This window comes from Lepidochelys kempii, chromosome 2 (genome assembly GCF_965140265.1).
Source record: "Lepidochelys kempii isolate rLepKem1 chromosome 2, rLepKem1.hap2, whole genome shotgun sequence".
NCBI lineage: Eukaryota > Metazoa > Chordata > Testudines > Cheloniidae > Lepidochelys > Lepidochelys kempii.
The window spans coordinates 106,214,889-106,237,167 of NC_133257.1; the positions used below are offsets into that span (position 1 = coordinate 106,214,889).

The 22,279-nt window shown below is 42.8% G+C and overlaps 1 protein-coding gene across 9 annotated transcripts in view; it reads left to right on the top strand.

Moving 5' to 3' along the window:
• Window positions 1-22,279, top strand: part of KIAA0319 (KIAA0319 ortholog) — an 83,898-nt gene that overhangs the window by 32,377 nt on the left and 29,242 nt on the right. For 6 of the 9 annotated variants that reach the window (XM_073331872.1, XM_073331874.1, XM_073331866.1 and 3 more), the window contains 10 exons: window positions 147-922; window positions 2,251-2,446; window positions 5,925-6,029; window positions 8,635-8,732; window positions 9,743-9,830; window positions 10,913-11,005; window positions 12,705-12,837; window positions 15,103-15,331; window positions 18,189-18,312; window positions 19,937-20,087. In XM_073331872.1, coding sequence (XP_073187973.1) covers window positions 147-922; window positions 2,251-2,446; window positions 5,925-6,029; window positions 8,635-8,732; window positions 9,743-9,830; window positions 10,913-11,005; window positions 12,705-12,837; window positions 15,103-15,331; window positions 18,189-18,312; window positions 19,937-20,087 — 1,993 coding nt within the window. The remainder of the gene's footprint in view (window positions 1-146; window positions 923-2,250; window positions 2,447-5,924; window positions 6,030-8,634; window positions 8,733-9,742; window positions 9,831-10,912; window positions 11,006-12,704; window positions 12,838-15,102; window positions 15,332-18,188; window positions 18,313-19,936; window positions 20,088-22,279) is intronic. The other 3 variants (XM_073331867.1, XM_073331870.1, XM_073331871.1) reach the window with 2 other exon arrangements.

Genomic DNA, 22,279 nt, shown 5'->3' on the forward strand with positions numbered 1-22,279 from the left:
CTTGTGCATGGTAAAATGATTTATATTTAATCTTAATATTGTTTACATTTTTGCCCTTGAATGAAAAGTCCCTCCAAGGCAAGATGGCAGCTTCTAAAGCTGTGTGATTGTAGTTCTCTGCCTAATGTCAGTGTATGTTGTTTCAGGGTACTTCTGTGAGCAGTGCACGGAAGGAGCCACGTATGCAGACGCAGTGATATCTCCTAATTTAGACACCACTAAAATCATGCGAGTTCCCCATGCCATGTCGATGTCAGACTGCACAGCGGCTTGCTGCGATCTTTCGGGTTGTGACTTGTCCTGGATGTTTGAACGGCGCTGCTACATTGTGAACTGCCAGCATAAAGAAAATTGTGAACCTAAGAAAATTCAAACAGTGAAGTCTTATCTTACATTTGTACTTAGGCCTTCTCAGAGGCCAGGTGCATTGCTAGGGTATGGACAGGTGCTGCCAAATATGGTTCACTCTGTGGGACTACAGAGTGAGCCCTCTGAGGAAGTGAGTAACCTGAAGGAGCTTTCTTTGCTGAGCAAAGATCACAGCCTTGACGAGATACCTGAATACACTGATGACTACAGGGACTTGGAGAAGGACCCCTTTCAGCTGAGCATCAAGCACAAACAGAAACAGAGCACTGATTACACAGACTGGGGCCTGGTGGTGACCAGTGAAAATGGCTTCAACCCTACATTAGCTGATATTGAAGACAACCATGAGGATTTGGCTGAAAAGCACAGGGAAGGCAGTAGACTGGAAAATCTCATGACTAAAAGTGGGTCCAATTCAAACTCTGTTCCTACTGAACATGCCAAGGAGAAAATGCCATCTCTCGCTGAGATGACACCATTCCCACTGGAGTCCACCGAAAGCAAAGCAGCTGGACAACCACCTGTAAAAGCCATTGACAAACTGGGGAAAGAGGTAGGGATGCCTCAAGATCCCAGAAGAAGTAGTGACGTGTGCACTGTAATGTTCTGCTTTATAGGTCCTTTTCAAATCAAAATAGATTAGTATAGTAGTCCCTAAGGAAATCAGTGTTTCATTGTCCACTACTGTCATGTAGGGTGACCAGATGACAAGACCAAAATATTGGGACACATGGGGGGCAGCCACAGGCTCACCCCCACACCAGGGCCGGCTCTAGGTTTTTTGCCACCCCAAGCAAAAAAAAAAAGCCGGAGTGCCGCCGAAGCAAAATATCAGGACAAATGGCGTCCCGACCGTACATCGTTCAGGACACGGGACAAACAACTAAATATCGGGACAGTCCTGATTTTATCGGGACATCTGGTCACCCTACTGTATGTGACAGTATAAGAAAAGAGTGTGCTCTTTTAAAAAAACCCAGCCCTCCTGGCTAGTGTAATTGCAATGCAATGCTACTTGGATCAAGGCAAGGCACTCAGATATCTATCAGACAGTAAGGAGTAAAGCTTCTGGTAGTTGGGTATAGGGATCCCAGTTTAAACTTTCAGACTTGTGGACATGGATCTGGGTTACAATGTGTCTGTATGGTATTCTGGCTTTCTGGCCTTCAAAATGCATCTTCCTTTAACAGCTCCCCATGCAACATGCATTCTAATGTGCACTAAGGCAATGTGGTCTACGGGAGTATGCACAGGGTCGGGACTCAGAAATTCCTTGCGTTTGAATCCAGGCTGTGGCGCTGCGTCAGTGTGTGACCGTGGCCAAGTTATTTCAAATCCTGGCCTCTGTTCAATAAAATAAGTGAGTGTAATGGGGATAGTAATACTTTTCTATGTCCAAGGTGCATTGTGATGATTTATTAGTATTTGTGTAGTGCTTTGAATATGTAAAGCACCATATAAATGCTAAGTATTATTAATGGACGTTACATGGTTACAGAAAACGCTGCTTTTCATCCTAGAAGGTCAGTGTTCAGGTACTTATCAGTAGATAAGGATCATTACCCACAAAGGTGGACAGGCCCCCTGCCCTGAAAAGCTTAGTCTTAATTTAAGACTAGACACAAATGAGTGTGACAAATTGTATGTTAATAGCCATATTCTTGCATTGGTCTGCATGTGGAACTCCTGTTGAGGTTGAAAGCAATTTCTTAAAAATATGATGGGAGAATGTGGGCCTTCATTGGTAATGTTTTTCTTCATGTTCAGGATATCCCAATGACACACATCGCTGGGCTCAGTTTATGCATTATAAATAATGTATATCTGACTAGGGAAAATGATTTATTCATAATAATTTTACCCTTACTGTTCCCCTTATAGGTTCTAAAGCCTTCTCATAACCCTCCTTCAGACAATCTGGAATCTACCCAAGCTATCGCAGAGAGAACCCAAATCCCAACAACAGCCCCCTGGAGTCTGACACAAGATGGGATCACACCATTTCCAGTTAGTTCTGTCATCTCTCAGGCCACTGTCACGCAGCAGGTCACATCTCCCACCACTGCTGACAAAGCGGGTAACTTTCTTCTTCAAGGCGGAACTTTTAAAAATAAAGCAGTTGAGAAATGTTGACTCCTCCTAAGGCAAATAGCCCTACTCCGCTGCCCAGACAGTGCTAACACTGAGCGCAATGTTGGTGGCACTGGTCATTTCTGATTACCAACTTCAGTGGGACAGTGCAGGTTTTATATCAAAATTAGCACTTTAAGGTGGTGACACAGGTTGCATGAAAAAAAGCCCTGAAAGCCAGAGTTCATTTTGGCAATGGATAGTATGGATAGAAATGTTGAGAAGGACTGGCTGTGAAATGAGCTTCCAGAGGCGAGCAGGTTAATTTAGAGTCTCACTACTTTTACAGCGTGCTGCAAGCCTGGCCCCATTTGATAAAGCTTTCTCACTCTGGGTATATCTACACTGCACTCTGAGCTGGGTCCTGGGAGACCTAGGCTTGTTGACACAGTGTTTCCAAGCCCATGCTTCAGTGTCCACACTGCATTGTAAGCCTGGGCTTACAGTTGCTGGAACCGGGTCTCACAGGCATGCTATCACATCCGTACTGCACTATTCAGACCTTCTGACTTGGGTATGTGGCTTGAGCTGCATCCACACTGCAAAATGACAGGCTTGGACCGAAGTCACAGCGGAACTTGGGCTCTGACCCACCCCCCACCCCCCGGAGGCCCTAGGAACCAGTCCTGTTTTCTGACCTAAGTCAGATTGGTTTGCATGTGGGCAGCAGCGGGGCTTGGACTCAAACCTGAGTCAGAGCCCAGGCTTAGTATGCAGTGTAGACATTTACTACCTACCTGCTATGGAGGAGATGATGATAATATCAGTGTGCAAATATATTTCCAAAAGTCAGTGTTTTGCTCGACTGTTAGACAGTAAAACTCGAGTTCAGCATGGAGGAGAATGGGAAGAAGGGGAAAGCCTGAACATGTGCGATTTGCTCCACTCTGCTCATGGAGTGCCTGACAGAAGAGCCCTGCACATCTCAGTAGAACCATCAGGGCAGGGATTTTTGCAGAATTTCTCTCTTGAGCCAGGAGCAGCCAGCCTGGACCTAAACCCGCAGGAAAGCAGGACCCTGAAGCAGGTGTCAGTCCCCCCTACCATGACAAAAAGATACAAAGGGGGCCCCTGAGCAATGGGGTGAGCCCCACCTCAGGCAATGGTGTGTGGCTGCAACCACAGGCCAGGCAGCTTTTTCCCTGCTCCCTCCTGCCTCTCCTCAGTAGCATCCAAGGGAGGGAGAGGGCTGAAGAGGACTCAAAATGGGACTTGGGAGAAGTCAAGGGGCAGGTAGCACTGAACCTCCCTCCCTCTGGTGTTTCCTCAGAGCTGCATCATTACTTCATCCTTTTAAGATTAATCAAGTGCTGCCATGGAACCACAATGTGGTTCTTAATGCACTGATTCTGCATCCCTTTGAACCCCTCAGGAAGGTATCCCTGTATTTCCTCTCCACCAAGGATGGCTTCCTGATGGACATCACCTCTACTCAGAGAGTGTCAGAGCCTGGGGCTTCACCCATGGAGGAGCACTATAGCACATTCCACAATGAAAAGGTGGCTTTCATAAAGACCCAGCCTGTATCCCAAAAACTAACTCAGTTTTTCAGAACTAAGAAATTGTGATCCTGTCCACCCAAGAGAGAAGCTCTAGCATACATTGGATGCTCGTGGAGACCTCAGCTCTAAATCAGTTGCATACAGGCCTTTTGCAAGTTCAGTGCTTGATCTGCTCTCTCTCATCCAAAGAAAAGAGAGCATCAAAATGTTCTATTTCAAGAGGGTTGGATAGTGCATATATGAAGCCTTCCAGACAAGAATCTCTCCAGCAGCTGGCATCAAAGCCCACTCGCTCGGAGTGGTACCAGCTTCCTAGGCTCAGATCTTCTGCCCCAGATGATGAGGTCTGCTGGGCTCAAAATGTACAAACTGGACATTTGGGCATCAGCAAATGCAGGGTGGTAGCAGGGTGTTCCAGGCTACGGTCTCTCAGTAGTGGGGAAGGATTATAAAACCCTGGGTATATATAGTTCTGTTTGACTGAACCCTGCCTGAAAGTGCACGGCTGTACAAATCCCAGTGGTTAAAGGATCTGTGGACCTTGTAGATGGAAGAGTGGTTTGAAGGAAGAGAGGAAGGACTCTTTGTGGCCAAGAAGTAGAAGGCTGTTCCTAGCGGGAGGGCAGCATGAAATAAGATGCAAAGCATACAGTCACCTTTTAGCCAAGCTGTTTTTTCCATGTTCTCCTGCTGTTTTTATGGACATTGAAAATGTGACGCTATGAATAGCATATTAATCATGTGAATGGCAGCATCATGCTAATGTATAAACAGTACACAGTTGGTGGAAAAGCGAGCTCCTATTGCATTAGTAAGTGTTGTGTTACTTTATTTGGTGTAATCTCTTTTAGTTCTGACTCGGCTGGTTGTGATTTCTTTGGAATGCTCCCAAGAACAAAGGCATTAGAAACTGTTCAGAAGCCTGTCATCAGAATCACTGAGAGTTGTTTGACTGATTCAAGAACACATGTGATTGAATTTAGGGCTGAATTGTGCCTTTTAAGCACAACGGACACAGTTGGGTTTGGTAGTCTGGGTAGAGCTATCGAAGCAGAGCAGATGCAATCTGCGGCATCCTGCAGAAAAAGCGTGCCTCAGGGCGTTCTAGGGAGAGTGCATGAAGCAGTAGCACGTACCTGTAAAAAGAGATGGCACTGACCTCTGGGTGCTAGCAGGTCTGCAGGAACTGACTGCTCCGAGTCTGCCTGGCTATGCCTTTCTTGAGATTTAGACTGCTTCTTACTTTGCTAACTGGTTCCTGGTCTGTACTTGGGGAACATGAGCAGTGGCTTTCTGGAAGCATCACGTATGGGGGTTTGGAGGCTGGAGGAGGCTTCCTTTACTCTCTTCTTTCTCTAGTGCACATTTACAGGGTTAGCCAAAATGTGGCCCTTAGACAGCAAACTGTGTCTCCTCTATAGGTATCTGATGGAAATGGAAAACTAGTGACTGGGAAACTTGAGAAAAACTACATAGAGATTGAATGCAGACATGCTCCGGTTCTCATACAAGTCCTTTCTAATTCAGCACTTTTACCCTTTAGTCTCCCAAATTTCCATACTTTTATTAAGGAAAAACACATTGGCTCTGTGGGGGGGAATTATGATTTTTATGTGTTCAAAGCAAAATGAATATACACGGTGTACGGAAGAATCACAAACATTGATTTAAAACAAAAATGAGTTAATTTTGATTTCAGTTTCAGGGGGAGCCATTCTCAAGTGTAGGCTGGTGAGAGAAAATTAATCTGTAATTATGATTATTCTTGATAATTTATCAAGAAAATGTAATTCTCCCCCATCTTTCCCCAGAAAGTTGCCAGATGATGTACAATAAATATGCAATCCCTATTACAATTTGTTTTTCAAATTCGTTTCCCCTTTATTCTGTTTTTTTTAAATGTAATGCTTTTATCTTCTTCAGATACAGTAAAAGAACTTGTGGTGTCAGCTGGAGATAACTTACAGGTGACTCTACCAAAAAATGAAGTTGAACTGAATGCCTTTGTTGTGCCACCACCCCGCACAGGTGAATTTAACAATCTTTTCAAACAAGGAGACATAAAAATTGACACATGAACACAGATTGGCTTTGAGGCTGTATGTACAACCACAACTAGGAGGGGATCCAGGGGGCAGAACTTCCCCTTCTCATCTGCGGAGACAGTTCTCTGTGGCACCAGCTGCAGAGGGGCATTTCAAAGGGGGTTTTAGAGATTAGTGGGTGTGGTTTTTGTCTTCAGCATGCAAATTAATTAACCAGCTCCTCCTCTGGTGTTACACACATTTACGCTAGGGAGGATCTGGACTAATGTGTCCACTTACACTATCTGCTAAAAACAAACTTAGGCTGCGAACGCTAAGCTGAACTTTTCTTAATGCTGTCATCGCCTGGTGCAAAGAATGAATTCTTTGTGCATAAGTGTTTAGCACCAGGACAGTTCAGCAACTGGTGTCAGTGATGGTGAGGAGAGTAAGTACTCATGCTGGAGTACCTGCGGAGTCCATTAATTTGCATCCCTCTTCCCCCACCACCATTCATATCACTGAGTTACAGCATGTTGCAGCAACTTGACGCATACTATATGGAGCAGTGATTCAGATCACAGACTCAAACATCAGAAGTTTTCATAGGGGAGAGAAGTAAATAGCAGGGTCCCAGACGGATTTGAGCTGGTACCGGTGCTGTTCAACATATTCATAAATGATCTGGAAAAAGGGGTAAGCAGTGAGGTGTCAAAATTTGCAGATGATACTGTGACGGGTTGGATGACAGGTACTCCCTCAAGACTGTCACTAGATGTGCTGGGATACCACTGGGAAAAAAACCCTATGCCAGAGAAGGCTTCCCTCCACTCCCGTCTTGCTGAGCTAGACACTCCAGTTGTCTACAGCACAGACCAAGAGGTTGGGCCACGCCCCCTGCAGTGCACAGAAACTAAGATTCACTTAGTCCAGGGGTTTTTCAGGTAACAAGGACTTTCCCAGCACCCAGTATTCAGTCTTTCTGGGAGCCTAAACCCCAAATAAATCCATTTTACTCTGTATAAAGTTTATACAGGGTAAACTCATAAGTTGTCCGCCCTCTGTAGCACTGATAGATATGCACAGCTGTTTTCTCTCAGGTATTAATTACTTACTCTCGGTTAGTTAATAAGCACAAGTGATTTTATTAAGTATAAAAAGTAGGATGTAAGTTATTCCAAGTAATAACAGACAGAACAAAGTAAGTTACCTAGCAAAATAAGACAAAACACACGAGTCTAAGCCTAATACATTAGGAAACTGAATACAGGTAAATCTCACCCTTAGAGATGTCCCAGTAAGCTTCTTTCATAGACTAGACGCCTTCCTAGTCTGGGCCCAATCCTTTTCAGACCAACGTTGTGGCTTATGGCCTGGGTCCAGCAGTTACTCACACCCCGTAGTTACAGACTTTTGTTCCAGTTTCTTTCATGCATCTCTTTGGGGTGGAGAGACCATCTCTTGAGCCAGCTGAAGACAAAATGGAGAGGCTTCCAGGGCCTTTTATATTCTTCCTCTTGTGGGCAGAAACCCCTTTGTTCTTCTGTGCAAAATCACAGCAACAAGATGGAGTTTGTAGCCACTTGGGCAAGTCACATGTCCATGAATGATTCAGGTTTTTGCAGGTTGATGCCATTGTTTACATGTTAGTTTGAATGTTCCCAGGAAAGCTCAGATGTGGACTGGCGTCTCCCAAAGTCCATTGTCAGTTAAGTGTTTCTTGGTTGGGCACTTACTCAGAATAGTCCTTTCTCAAGAAGCTGAACAAATGCTTCACTGATGCTACTTAGAATCAAACACATTGCGATACAAGTACATATCCAATATTCATAACTTCAAATACAAAAATGATGCACACATACAGACAGCATATTCATAACTAGCAAATACAACCTTTTGTAAAGGCAACAAAATTGATTAGGGGCATGGAACAGCTTCCATATGAGGTGAAGTAAAAAAGACTGGGATTGTTCAGCTCAGAAAGAGACAACTAAAGGGGGATATGGGAGAGGCCTATAACATGGTGACTGGAGGGGAGAAAGCGAATAGGGAAGTGTTATTTATCCCCTTTACATAACACAAGAACCAGGGGTCACTCAATGAAATTAATAGGCAGCAGGTTTAAAACAAAAGGAAGTACTTCTTTGTGCAACACACAGTCAACCTGTGAAACTCATTGCCAGGGGATGTTGTGAAGTCCAAAAGCATAACTGAGTTCAAAAAAGAGCTAGATAAGTTCATGGAGGAGAGGTCCATCCATGGCTATTAGCTAAGATGGTCAGGGATGCAGCCCCATGCTCTCGGTGCCCCTGTGCCTCTGAGTTCCAGAAGCTGGGACAGGATGACAGTGGATGGATCTCTCGATAATTGCCCTGTTCGGTTCATAACCTCTGAAGCATCTGGCATTGGCCACTGTCTGAAGACAGAATACTGGGCTAAGTGGATCATTGATCTGACCCAGTATGTGGTTCTTATATTTTTATTAAGTCATTGTTTCTGACTATTTTGCATTGTAGACATTCAGCCTCATTTCATTTTTTCCCCATGTGTCTGTATAGTTGTTTATATTGAAGGCAAGGCTAATAATTGTACCATTTTTTCACGCCCAGAAACAGCCTACAGCTATGAATGGAGCTTGATCAGTCACCCTGCTGACTATGAGGGTGAAATGGAGCGCAAGCGCACACGGACACTGAAACTCTCTCAAGTAAGCAAGACGTAGTTTAGTCCCACTACACTCCCATAATTGCTGCATGACATTTTGCGGTCTGCACTGGAGGCATCTTTGATTTGTTACGAATACTTCAGTTGTGCTTCCCTCAGCATGTTATCAGATCGGCTCTGGGATTGCTGGTTTATAAGTCAAGTCTACCGGCTAGCTAAAAGGCTACATCCTCAGCTAATGTGAATCAGCAGAGCTCTGCTGAAGACCGTGGAGCTGTTACGTGTTCAGTTTACATCAGCTGGGGATCTGTCCTAACATTCCTGAACAGAAAGAAAAAGTTGGTGAGCTATAGCGTTAGAGTGAAATGGGACCTCCGGTCCTTCTAATGTATATGTTATGCATCACAGAGAAGTTTATTCTTGTTTTACTGACTGTCAAGGCTCCCTTGTTTTCTCTGCCCATGTCAGTGTCTTCACTAGGCATATCAAGTTTTTCAGAGGAGTCTGATGATCTTTTAGGACAGGTTCTCAACCTTTTTCTTTCTGAGGCCACCCCAACATGCCGTTAAAAACACACGGCGCACTTGTGCCACAACAACTGGTTTTCTGCACATCAAAGCCAGGGCCAGCATTAGGAAGTAGCAAGCAGGGCAACTGTCTTGGACCCTACACCACAAGGGACCCTGTGAAGCTAAATTGTGCAGGCTTTGGCTTCAGCCCTGGATGGCGGGGCTTTGGCTTTCTGCCCTGGATCCCAAAGAGTCTAATGCCGGTGCTGCATGGCGGACCCCTTGAAATCTGCTCGTGGGCCCCCAGAAGCCCTTGGACCCCTGGTTGAGAACTGCTTTTTAGGGCAAAGTAAATGTGTCTTAAGTGGCTTCTTCTCAATCCCCACCACTGGGCAATGACCAGCACGCTTTGTGCATGCCTTTATAGATGGAGCCCTGGATTTCAAGTTGCTTGTTTACAGTCTGACAGGCAAATCTTTAAATGTTCAGATGATCTCTGTGAAATTCCTGCCTTTAACTGGAAACACTCTTTTCTGTGCTTCAGCTCTCAGTAGGCCTCTATGCCTTCAAAGTGACTGTTTCTGGTGAAAACGGATTCGGAGAAGGATTTGTAAATGTCACTGTCAAACCAGGTAAATCAGTTTGCCGGAATAGTAGCTAAATTTTTCAACACAAGGGCTCGTTTGCCACCTTTTTTTAAAAGCTTCATTAGTGGTTTAAAAGAATCACTAGTTGCCTAACCACACACACACATTGGTATTCAGTACCACACATTTCTTCAGGGAATTTTTTCTAAATTAAATTAAGTGCCGTGTGCGGAATCCCAAGCTGTTCCAGAGCTCCATGCACCTATGGGGAGGGGCAGTATTTCACCTGTCTGTCTCCCTATACACCCCCTCCCCCCCCAGCTGTTCGGTGCTGAACTGGCCCCTTTCACAAGTTAAAGCAGCCACAGCACTGACTGAACTTCGGCCATTTGGAATAGTCTCCAGCCTAGGACTGCTGGAGCACAGTGCACTCTGACCTAACATCCTTTCCCCTGCCCTGCCCTACAGTGCCCCAGAAGGTACAGCAGGTGTTCCAGAGCTGCCTGTGCTAGCTTTATGACATCAGGGAAATTCCTAGATACTCCAATGGGGTGGCCTTAAATCCACTTTGTGTTGCTAGAGTGGCACAAGGGGGACTTCACCTGGGCTAAGGATCTGGACCAGTAGTGGTATTTGAGCATATCATTCTTTCTCCCTAATCACTCACACTCTGGATCCTAAAATTTAAGGTTAGCGGGACTGCTGTTTTACAGACCTGCAGTGTGGCTCCAAAACTGCATGGATTACTTCATGTATCCAGCTAACTGCATTGCAGCTCTCAAACTTTGCAGGAAATCAATTTTCTCGTAGTGTTAGACAATATATTGAGCAAAGCTGATCAGTTTCCTCCTGTTTAATTATCTAGCTCATAGTTCTTTAAGAAAAGAAGTTTTAAGTGCTGTTCTTTAGCTTCTTACCATAGAAAATAATAGAAACTTTCCACCTAACAATCTATCTGATTTCACACACAACCTCCATTATTTTCCCCACTGCCTAAGCATTAATCTTCCTGCTCACTGGTTGGATGTTGATTTGTCTATCGTTCTGGCAGATAGCTCTCTCAGCAGAATAGAGTTCTATGCAGGTCTTCTTTAAACAAGAGTTTTCTGTTCCTCTCTTTCACACAGCAGTCAGAGTAAACCAACCACCCATAGCAGTTGCTTCCCCCAACGCACAGGAGGTGTCTTTGCCTACAACTTCTACCTTCATTGATGGCAGTCGTATGTACTGGACAACTCTTTGTTTTTATACTATAATCCTTATATAGAATTGTAATGTTGTTTCGTATGGATGGTACATTTAGTTTATTAGCACCATCTCCTACTTATCATATAAGAGCCTCGGTACTATATGCTTATAACATTACATCCTCTATCTGTGTCCTATTGATGAAGCAACACTTGGTTATGATGTTTGTCAGGAAATTTGAGCCCCATCGTTTCCGTTCTAGTGTTTGTTTACCTTTTATTTTTTTTAAATATGAAAGCTTCTCTCTCTGGATCCATTTTCAAGTGGAAAGCAACATGGCCATATAGTTTGGCCTTGATTCTCCACCACTTTGCAGTCATTTATGCCTGGGAATGTGAGTGGGGAATGCTATCAAGTCACTCTTCCTGGTGGTAGTGTTTTACGTTCACTTTGCATAGGGATAAGCTCCTGATTCACCTAGGTATGTAAGACATGCCCAACTTCAAGCATGTGAATGGTCCCACTGAAGTCGATGGAACTACTCATGTGGTTAAAGTTAGACATGTGTTTAAGTACCTTGCTGAATCAGGGCATGTATGTCTAAACAAGGAGCATGGCAGGAGATAATCAGGCTGAATGTGTATAAAATGTGAGGCTGAATGAAGTTCGTTATGGAATAATCCATTCTTGAGCTCTCACTCTTTTTCTTTCCTTCTACTCTCTTCACCTACAGAAAGCTCAGTCAATCAGACTTCACATAATCAAGTTGTATGGGGAGGTTGGGAAGATGAAAGTCATCCTCCAATTTGGGGCCAGGGTGCAGGGCTCTGGTGCAGCCCCCTCAGCTGCTTCTCCACTTGAGCAGTGTGTTGGGAGCCACTGGATCCACAGACATACTAATCTCATAGCCTGTCCTTCCTCCAGTTCCCATTGTCATCCTTCATGCCAATCTGTTCAGGGCCAGTATGGAAATCTCTCCATGTGACATAGGCGATGCTGAGACCTCTTCTACAACTGCTTTTCTAGCTGTTCCTACTCTTCACAGCTGTAGTATTGAGTTAAGCTTTCTAAAGGCTCCTGCCTGTCTTTGTTCCTTCTGCTTTGTCTCTGTGTTGTGTTGAATATCGCTCTTCATCATCATCTGAGCTGTTCTTTCTGTTTTTATTGGTGTTATTTAATCGCCAACCCTTGGGCCCCAATCATGCAAACACTTACAGATGTGCTTAACTTTACGTGCACAAGTAGTCTCATTGAACACAAAAAAGCCACTTGAACTACTCGCATATTTTAAAATTAAGCATGATTGAGGTCTAAATAGATAGCTACCTTAAGTGCTGGAGTGGAATTACCTATGGTCTTTTGGTATAATATATCCTTTCATGATTTTTTTCCTTTTTAAAATGGAATAAGGAAGCTAAATATACCCCCTTCTCAATGTAATTGCCATATTATACAATTACATATTTATAGACTTGCTGCCATTTAAAAAAATCAACGTTTACCTCAACATAACCAGGAGCTATCTTTATTTAAGTATAGGGAAATACTGCTGTGGGTCAGATGTTGTGGTTTAATAACTGTCAGCAAATTGAGATTGCTCTGTGCATTTGTGTGTGTGAACATGTCTGAAAAGATAAATATAGAAAACCAATTAAAGTTTCTTAGTATGAGAGGTTTTTAATATTCATGGTGTTAATACCAGACTCTGGTATTTTTCTTTACTTGGTATAGAAAGTAGAGATGACACTAAGATACTGAGTTACCACTGGGAGGAAATTAAAGGTCCCTTGCGAGAACAGAAGGCATCAGCTGACACGCCTGTTTTGCACTTGTCTAACCTTGTTCCTGGAAATTACACTTTCCGGTAAGTGAGGTGCTTTCCCTCCTCCTGTGTTTCAAGCCTCACATCATGATTTCAGTTCAAGATTTTTTTTCTTTTTGTATGTCCTTTGGAGCAGGGACCATCTTTTTGTTCTGTTTGTACAGTGCCTGGCACACTGGGTTTCTGGTCCATGACTAGAGCTCTTAGGTGCTATGGTAATACAAATAAACAATATTCTTTGTGGTGATGTTTGCCTCCTCAAACAGAGGGCTATGGCTTTGGCAAATTGTACCCCTAAGTTTAGCTTGTTGCAGAATCTGAGGGAGTAGGATAATGCAGAAACACTTACATGGATTTCACAAGACTGACATGTTGCAGCAAATCAAAACTTGCTTTGCAGCGTGGTGTTATGTAAAATGATATATCAGAATCTCAACCCCAACCCCCACCCTCCGCAATGTTTTCTATAATTGAGGAGAGACTATTTTCATTTCATTATTTTTCATTCCACAAGTTGGAAAAGTGTCCTTGGTTTCAGTATGTAGTCAACTGTTGTAGTCATGCTCTAGAACTAACTGTAGACAGGATGGGATTAGGAGACTGATCACTGCAAAGCACTCTGGTGAGTCAATATTGCAAGAATCATTAACTTCTTCAGTAAAACCTTTTCACTGTTACCATTTGACTTCCAGCATAGCCTGCTGAAACTGGAGCCAATCCAGGTTTCTGTGCAAAAGCAGAGATTGCCATTGTAATTCTGAGTGCTTGTTCAGTATGATAAATTCTCCATTTTCTAGCAACTTCTAGTTTAGGGCCCAATCTTGCACGCCCTTTATAGGCAGGACTGTCACAGACTTCAACAGGTGATTTGCCTGCTAAAGTGAGCCCTAAATTTGATATAAAATCAATTGTTATGAAATTGCTTAATAACATAACATCATTGAGGTGTTGGAACTTAGAGAGTTCACATACATGTGTGTAAAGTGTGGTGCTCTGTGCGAGTTTTGTGTGCTAATACTTGCTTTGACATATAGGTCCATATTGTGTTCTCAGTTATACAGACGTAAGTCTTGAGCTGCTCTAATGACTTCATGAGTTACTCCATATTCACAATGGTGTAAATGAGACCGAAAATTGACCCGTTGCCCATATTGGGGATGCTTCTAGAATGCCTTCCGAGCAAGGATCTTAAAGTGCTCTTCATACAATAATGAATTAAGTCTCAAAAGACCTATGTCAGGTGACCATTTATTATACCCGTGTACAGGTAGGGAAACTGAAGTTCAGAGACATTAAAGTGACTTGTCCAAGGTTACAAAGGCAATCTGTCGCAAAACTGGGAATGGAACTCCGAGCACCTACCTTCTGGTCCTTTTGCTTTCACTGCAAAACTATCCTTCCTCTTATGATAAAATCGCTTTATACTGGTTTGTCGAATTTTGTGGAAAGCTTCAAAGTGCACTCCCTCCAAGTGTTCCGTTATGTACATTAGGCACAACTGAGCTCAGTTAAAGATGTGTTCTGATACCACAATGAGGAGCACAGTATAAGTACCTAAACCAGGTAGCTTTCCCTCAGAATTTCATTCACTTGTAGATTTATATCTCAATTTAAAGTATAATGGGATTTCCATTTTGTTTATTGTTAGCAGTAATATAACTTAATTGTTTTGGTATTGTGACTTAGCCTCCATTGACATTGTCTTCAAAAATTTTGGATGCTGCTAAATCCCACTAAAGTAAATAATTTTAGTTCCACAAAGGAAAAAGAGGACACTATGAATGTTAATTACATCACCTCTGCTGTGTCTGGTATCTAATTTCAGAACTTCTCAAACAATCTTTTCTTCAGTTATTAACAGGAATTAATACATTTCAGATGGAGAGCTAAATTGTTGGGTTCTTACTCAGTAAGTGTTGTTAGGAATTTGGGACTGGGGATGAAATATTGGCTCTGTTGAAGTCAGTGGGAGCTTTGCCATTGATTTAAATGGAGTCAAAATTTCACCTGTACCCCAGAATGGGGGGAGTTTTTAAAAATTTCAGGTATATTTTCAGTATCGTGCAAGGCAGTGTTTGGAAATCGTTTCCTTATCATTTTCCTGAGACCTGAGTATAGGAATCTGGATTTCCTTTGTAGCAGTTCATCACATTAGAAACACTTTTACCTTAGGGTAGGAAAGTGCTCTTGACTTTGCTTTGTTTTAGGTGTTATTTTTGCCATCTCCTGTTGCAGGAGAAACATGGGCATCTGAACTTGGCAGAAATCCAAACTAATGGATTTTCAATATCCTCCTTCCTCCTGTAGGTTAACAGTAATTGATTCAGATGGAGCAGTGAACTCCACAATTGCATCTCTGACAGTCAACAAACCAGTGGATTACCCACCCATTGCCAACACAGGACCAAATCAGGCAATAACTTTGCCTCAAAACTTCATCACACTGAATGGAAACCAGAGCAGTGATGATCATGAGATTGTCAGCTACGAGTGGTCGCTTAGCTCCAAAAGTAAAGGCAAAGTAGTAGCAATGCAGGTAAGCTTACTTCTTGTTTAATATCAAAAGCTTGATTTATCTTTTGTTTCTAATTTGAGCAAATAAATACCTAGAAATTGTCACCACGTTTGCTAGTTGTTATTTAAAATGTATGGTTACCCCTTTTGACCTTTGCAAAGTATGCAGTTCTTGTATTAAATTCTTTTTAGAATCTGTAGATCTTGTTTTCATTCCCTTTGGTGTTGTTTTAATTTATTTTGGCCAACTTTGATTTCTGTGAGCAGCTTCATTATTTGTTCGCTCTTGGTTGAACAGGAATACCAACTTTCAGTTTCTCTCCTTGGATCCAGCTGTTAACAGCAGCATTATCCCTTCTGACTCAAGCATTCAAAGTCTTGCAAGTTGTTTCCATTAGGAGGAGAAATTGATGGTGGGGTCAAGTATTTCTTTGACTCAATCCCGTTTATGTACAAAGAATATACACGCAATCCTGTTTCCCTGAACACAATAGGAACAGATCAGAGGGCAGTTTCTTTGTTCACATTTCCAAACCTCTTTCCAGCCAGCACTCTGCTCCAAAAGCTCTCACTTGGCTTTCTTTCAGGGCCACATTGTAAGGTGATGAGTCATCCCTGAACTAGAGTTTGATTAAGCCACATGCACTGATGAGTCATTCCGTTGCTAGGCTCCAGCCAGTCCACAAGCCAGGAACTGGTCTGGTGGCTTTCAGGGCAGGTATATATGCCTCAGAGGAGGAACAGTAGCTCAGTCTGCTCAATGTCACTCCAGGTTGAGAACTCTCCCCTACCTGCCTTAGACTGCTCCAGCATTGTCTTGCTCCAGCCCTGGTGCTAGTCCTGCTCCAGCTATGGTCTTGCTCCGTCCCCATCATGGTTTCTGACACACATTACCAGTGCTTCCCTGGCTGGCTACTTCTCCCACAGAGAGAAAGGGCAGTACCCAAACAATACCTAGCTCCCTATGTTTTCATTCAGTCCCCAGTGAAATCCCTCCACCTAGATAGATCAGCTTCTGACCAGCCTGATATGCCTATCATTTGGGTGGTGGCTCCTGTTGTTTCCCCTCTCTTACTCCAAAAAGCAGCTTAACTGCTTATTACATTTGTCATGAATGGAAGGCAGCTTTTAGATCCATCAGCTTCAGTCCTCAACATTCATCATAACAGTATCTTCCGCTCTCAGTAAAATTGTGCAGTCATATTAAAGTTAAGCCAATTTACTCTATTAATTTTTATGGCTGTTTTCCCTTTTAAGAACTCACTTTAATGAATATTATCCAGGGCTTTTTTGCACTCTGCAAGGCCTCAGATCTTAACTCTGCAGTGAGTTGACTTAATTAATTCCCAGATCATCTGAACCACAGAAGCCACTTTTGTAGGATAGATGGGTTTGTCCATGTTGAAAATGAGGATGTTTCAGAGCTTGCCTACACTCGTTTTGTACCACTATAATTATATTAGTTTAGAAACGGATTATAATTAAATTGGTACAAACCCTTAACATGGACTGAGTTATTCCCATTCATATAAGCAGCTTTCTACTGCTAAAACTGTTCATAATAGAAGGTTGCACTGATTTTAGCGATTATTGATTTCTAAATTGATACAGTGGTACAGAAACTGTGCTGACAAGCTCGAAGTCTGAGAAAGCAGGTGTCTGTACAACTTGGAACTATAGGTCTGGGAGTTATTACAGCCCAAAGCAACTCCCCTGTGTGAATGGGACCCTGGCTCAATATGTCTAATGGGCTCATCAATTATCTGATGCTCAAATGCAATGGCATGTTACAATTTCTGCTCAAGAACTGGGAATAGTCTTCATGGCTACAAAGCTGAGGATGTGAGGACTGTTGCATTTGCCAGTAGCTGATTTTTAGTACAGAAATGAGCTCTGGTTAATTGATAATAAAAATTACACTTTAGATAGTTTTAAATGACATCTTTATTCAAAGACATAGGTGGTGGTGCATCATAATTTGCTACAGCGTGCATTGTTATGATGCCACAAATGATCATTTATTAATATGGTGGTTGGGACGTGAGCTATAATGGGCCCTTTACACATTTATATTTAAATATCAGATTACCACACTATTAATTGTGTGATGGGCATTATGAGAGAGTACCTGATGGGCAATTTGTGGGATCAGGATTTGGTCCTAGAGGTAAAGTCAGTGACATAACTTGTTATGATATTAGTGATATTAACTTCAGTGGGCCCAGGATTTGGTCCTTCTGTATATTTTCTTTATTGACATTTTCACTAGAAGACAATGTACAATACACAATATAATGTTATAAGATGTCTTATTGATATAAAATAGATGCCCTCATAAACCTATATTATCTTCCCAATATGAATGCAATCAGATCTGTTTTTTCATTTTAATGACATTTTAGTTCAACTACGTGTTCATATTAACTGAAGGAAGCTGTTCTTTTTACAAATATTACATTTAAACAGCTTTGCTGTGTTTAAATAAAAAGACATATCATCAAGGAAACAAAAGAAGTTATAATAATAATGATGATCATTTTACTTGTTAGTTATGAATGTAAATATGCTGCACAAGAAATTGTTGTTCATTGTTATTGTTTTTAAAATAATCAGCAATTATAGCAAAATAAGAAATTTAAATTTGACTACAAAGGAAAGACTAGTCTGTTTGCATAAGAGAGTCTGAATAGTGTATCTGAAATTTGCTTTTAAATCTATTTTTCCCTTGAGACACATTTGAGCAGACAAAATGTTTGTTGTTGTTATGAATTAAAACTGTTAGTTGGCTACTATACCAAATTGTATTGCTTAGACCATTTTGTACCTTTTGATTTTTCTTTCTTCATCTCCTATAATCTTCTGTTTTACCTCATGACTAGGGAGTGCGGACTCCATACCTCCAGTTGTCTGCAATGCAGGAAGGAGATTATACATTTCAGCTGACTATTACAGACTCAGCGAGACAGCGGTCCACAGCTGAGGTCACCGTGATTGTACAGCCTGGTAGGTAGACTGGAAACAGCTTTAGCTTTGTAGCTGATACATCGGCATCATAATTATAGCTGTTCTTGAAGGCCCTGCTTACCTGAGTTGCTTCTGCACTGAATCTCTCAGCTGGCAGACAGAGTATCCAATGGTGGCTGCATCAGAGACTCTCTTGCTTTTTCTTTTAAAGGTGAACAGCAAAGTAAAAAATAAAAATAGACTACAGCACGTCTGTGCTGAAAGCTCCCACTAAGCAGACTGCATGAGGCATTCAGCACAGAGGTACATTTTAACTGATTTTTGGAAAGCTGAAATGCAGTTCTGTGCTGAATTTCTTGCACAGCCAGCCCGCTTAGTGAGGTCATTCGGCACATAAATCAGTGCTTCATTCAATTTTTGTTTTGCTCTGCAGTTCACCTTCAGGATTCCTTTTGTGGTTTGAATTCTCAATAGGCTTGCTTGATAAGTGTTGCTGGAAAATTGCACTATGAATTTTCAAAGATGTCCCCTTTCAAATTATCTTCTGGATTTGAAGCTGACTGATGGACACTCCAAATGGTCTAGGTCTCATCAGATTTTCATGAAGGTTTTCTCTGGGTAATGAGTTTGCCAGACTCTAGGCCCCAGCGAGGTGGGAGGGTACCAGAGTCTGGGTTGTAGCCCGAGCCCAGATGTTGGCACCAGAATTAAACAGCCCCATAGACTGAGCCACGTGAGCCCTAGTTGGCTGGCACAGGCCAGCCGCAGGTTTTTAATTGCCATGTAGACATACCGTGAGAGTACAGAGTTCTATGCAGATGACCATGGTGCAGTAAAGCTCTACTATAGCTGTTTACTGCAGTGATCAAGAACACAAATCCCAAATGCAGCCCATGTCTGTGCCTTTAAAATTGAGGACAGCATGACACTATGAAAATTTTGCTCATGAAATGTGATCTAAGGATGAGCCAATATCCTGGGAAATGGGATCATGACTGTGATCTAACTGTAACAGCAGCGATTGAAAGAAGAATCCTAGGAAACACATTGCCTTATTAAATCCTCAGCTGGCGTAAATTGGCATAACTCCATTGAAGTCAATAGCATTTTGCTGATTAAAATCTGGCTCAAGATTCTTTCTTTTATGATCAAGGGCCATATTCATGTTGGTGGAAGTCGGTGGATTTCCACAGGGCTGGATGAATCTGACCCCACGTGCCCACTAGGAGCATATTAAGTGGAACACAGATAAAGTAGGAAAAAATACCCCGATGCTGATGGGGCAAAGCATTTTTGAATGTTGTGTATGAGAAGATGCAAAGCTCTTTAAGTGTGATTGTGCCAGAAAAAGTGACTGTAAAAAAGACACTGGGGGGTGGGGGAGATCTCCACATGCCCTGCCCCATTCTGTGCACCCCCTTAAATGCCAGACAGAATCTGTCCCACTGTAGGGTTTCTGCAGAACTACTTACTAACACCCTAGAGGATCTTGCAGACTCTTTTATAAACCAGACCCGTGGGATCCTTGCCTTCATATTCTTTGAGCAAATGTGCGCAGCTTATCATATAAAATCTAAATCTCTGTATTCATTAAAAATGGCCCCAGTGATTGATAACCTCCACAGTGACTGATTAGTTGTATTTTTAAATATGATTTTTACAGAAAATAACAGTCCTCCAGTAGCGGTGGCTGGTCCAGATAAAGAATTAACATTTCCAGTAGAAAGCACTACGCTGGACGGAAGCAAAAGTCATGATGACCAAGGCATTGTTTTCTATCACTGGGAAAATATCAGGTATCTAGTAAAAATGAGGTTAGTCCAATTGCTTGGCTGAAAGAGTATCCAACCCTATTATAAAGGAGACGCAAGACCAAGAATAACTTTGGGAAACATGCTGCTTTGCTTGGTGGAGGATGGGATGGAAACTTTATGGCAGTGAGAATATGTAAAAGGTTTAAACAGAGCAAACTAATGACCCACAATGTTGACTGGAAAACCCTTCAGACTGTTTCTTTCACTGTAAACCAGCCCTGATCCTACAAACATTTACAAATTTGAGTAGCTTTTCTCACAAAAAGTACCACCGTTTGTACACAGCCAGGAAGAAAATGGGAAGAAAGGAAGGATCTCATTTGGATACTGGGTCCCTTTGCCTCCCCACCTCCAACCAAAATATGAAAGCAAAAAGGTGTTGGATTTCCTGGTGCCATGTTATGCTGTTGCATCTAAGTGCCATTCTGCTAAGGGGGATTAGCAGCATGTCTGGTAGTGACCTACAGGAGTGTCAGATTCAACTTGAAAGCCTGTGAGATTTCTGCCTATGTCTTGTAATGAGTCATGGCAGATTAGTACAAACAAAGGTTTGTAAAAAGAATGGCAGGAACTCTCATGTCTCCCATTAAAAAGTGAACAAGAGGCTTGCATATCAGTAATGTACACAGTTACCCCTGTATGTTCCTAGACTTCTCAGTAAATACAGTGGACTGAATGATAGCTTAAATCCCCTATATGTTTAAGTGCAGGCTTTCATCAACAGACTGGACTGGACTGTTTTTATGTTTAAGTATTTTAACTTTAACCTCTTTGGACAGTGATTTACAAAATTTTACAAAATTTTGTAATTGAATTTGTCTGTAGCAAGTGACCAGATACTTAATAAAAAGTAACGGATACGAACCCATTCAGCTATCACACTTGTGACGCAGCAGACACCTGGTTTGCTGACACTCAGTATATTTAGTGACAGTGTGGAACTCCTATGATTACAGCAAATGTGGCCATAATTGTTGCTGAAATTTTAGAGCAGGAGAGTGGGAATCAATATTCCTGGATTCTTTTCCTGCTCGTGACTTGATGTGTGACCATGGGCACCTCTGCATGCCTTAGGCCTGGTCTACAGTACGCCGTTATTTCGGAATTAGCCAAGTTACCTCGAAATAAAACTGGTTCCATCCACACGACCAAACCAATTTTTTCGATGTAAAGGGCTCTTTACTCTGATTTCTGTACTCCACCTCGGCAAGTGGAGTAGTGCTAAAATTGAGATCTCAGTTCCGGGTTACAGGTACGGTGGATGCAATTCAACGATATTGGCCTCCGGGAGCTATCCCAGAATGCTCCCTTGTGACAGCTCTGGACAACACTCTGAACTCCAATGCACTAGCCAGGAAGGCAGTAAAAGCCCTGGGAACTTTTGAATTTCCTGTTTGGTCACCATCAGCACAGTCCACCATCACAGGCAACCATGCACAGTCCACCATCTCAAGAGACCACACAGTCCTGGATTCGCAGACAAACTCCAGCATGGTCCAAACGGGAGGCACTGGATCTCATTGCATGTTGGGGAGATGAATCTGTTATGGCAGTACTACGTTCCAAAAAAAGGAACGCAAATACGTATGCTAAAGTCTTCAGGGCCATGACAGAAAGAGGCTACTCCATGGACACAGAACAGTGTCATACAAAAATCAAGGAGCTCAGGCAAGCATACCAAAAAGCCAGGGAGGCGAACGGGCGCTCTGGGTAACAGCCCCTTACATGCTGCTTCTACCATGAGCTGCATGCAAACGACACCACTACCCCACCACTGTCCGTGGACACCTGCAAGGGGGGAGTTGCACAGAGCGAGGAGGATGAGTTATTGGAGGACGAAGAGGAGGAGAAGGAGAAGGAGGACAGTGCACAGGCGGCAAGTGGGGAATCTGTTTTTCCTCCCTAGCCAGAAACTCTTCTTAACGCTGGAGCCAACAGCCTCCCCCTACTCCCAAAGCATGCTCCCAGACCATGACCCTGGAGGCACTTCTGGTGAGTGAGAGCTTGATCGGAGCCATGCAGTTGGGGTTGGGGGGAAAACCAGCCGCGCTGGGCTGTTCACGTTTCGTTTAAAGGACTCATCCCTTCTCAGAACCTCATCGGAGCCACACTGGGCTGTTCACGTTTAGTTTAAAGGGCTCCTCCCTGCTCAGAGCTTCATCGGAGCCCCGCTCTGTATGTGTGTGTGGGGG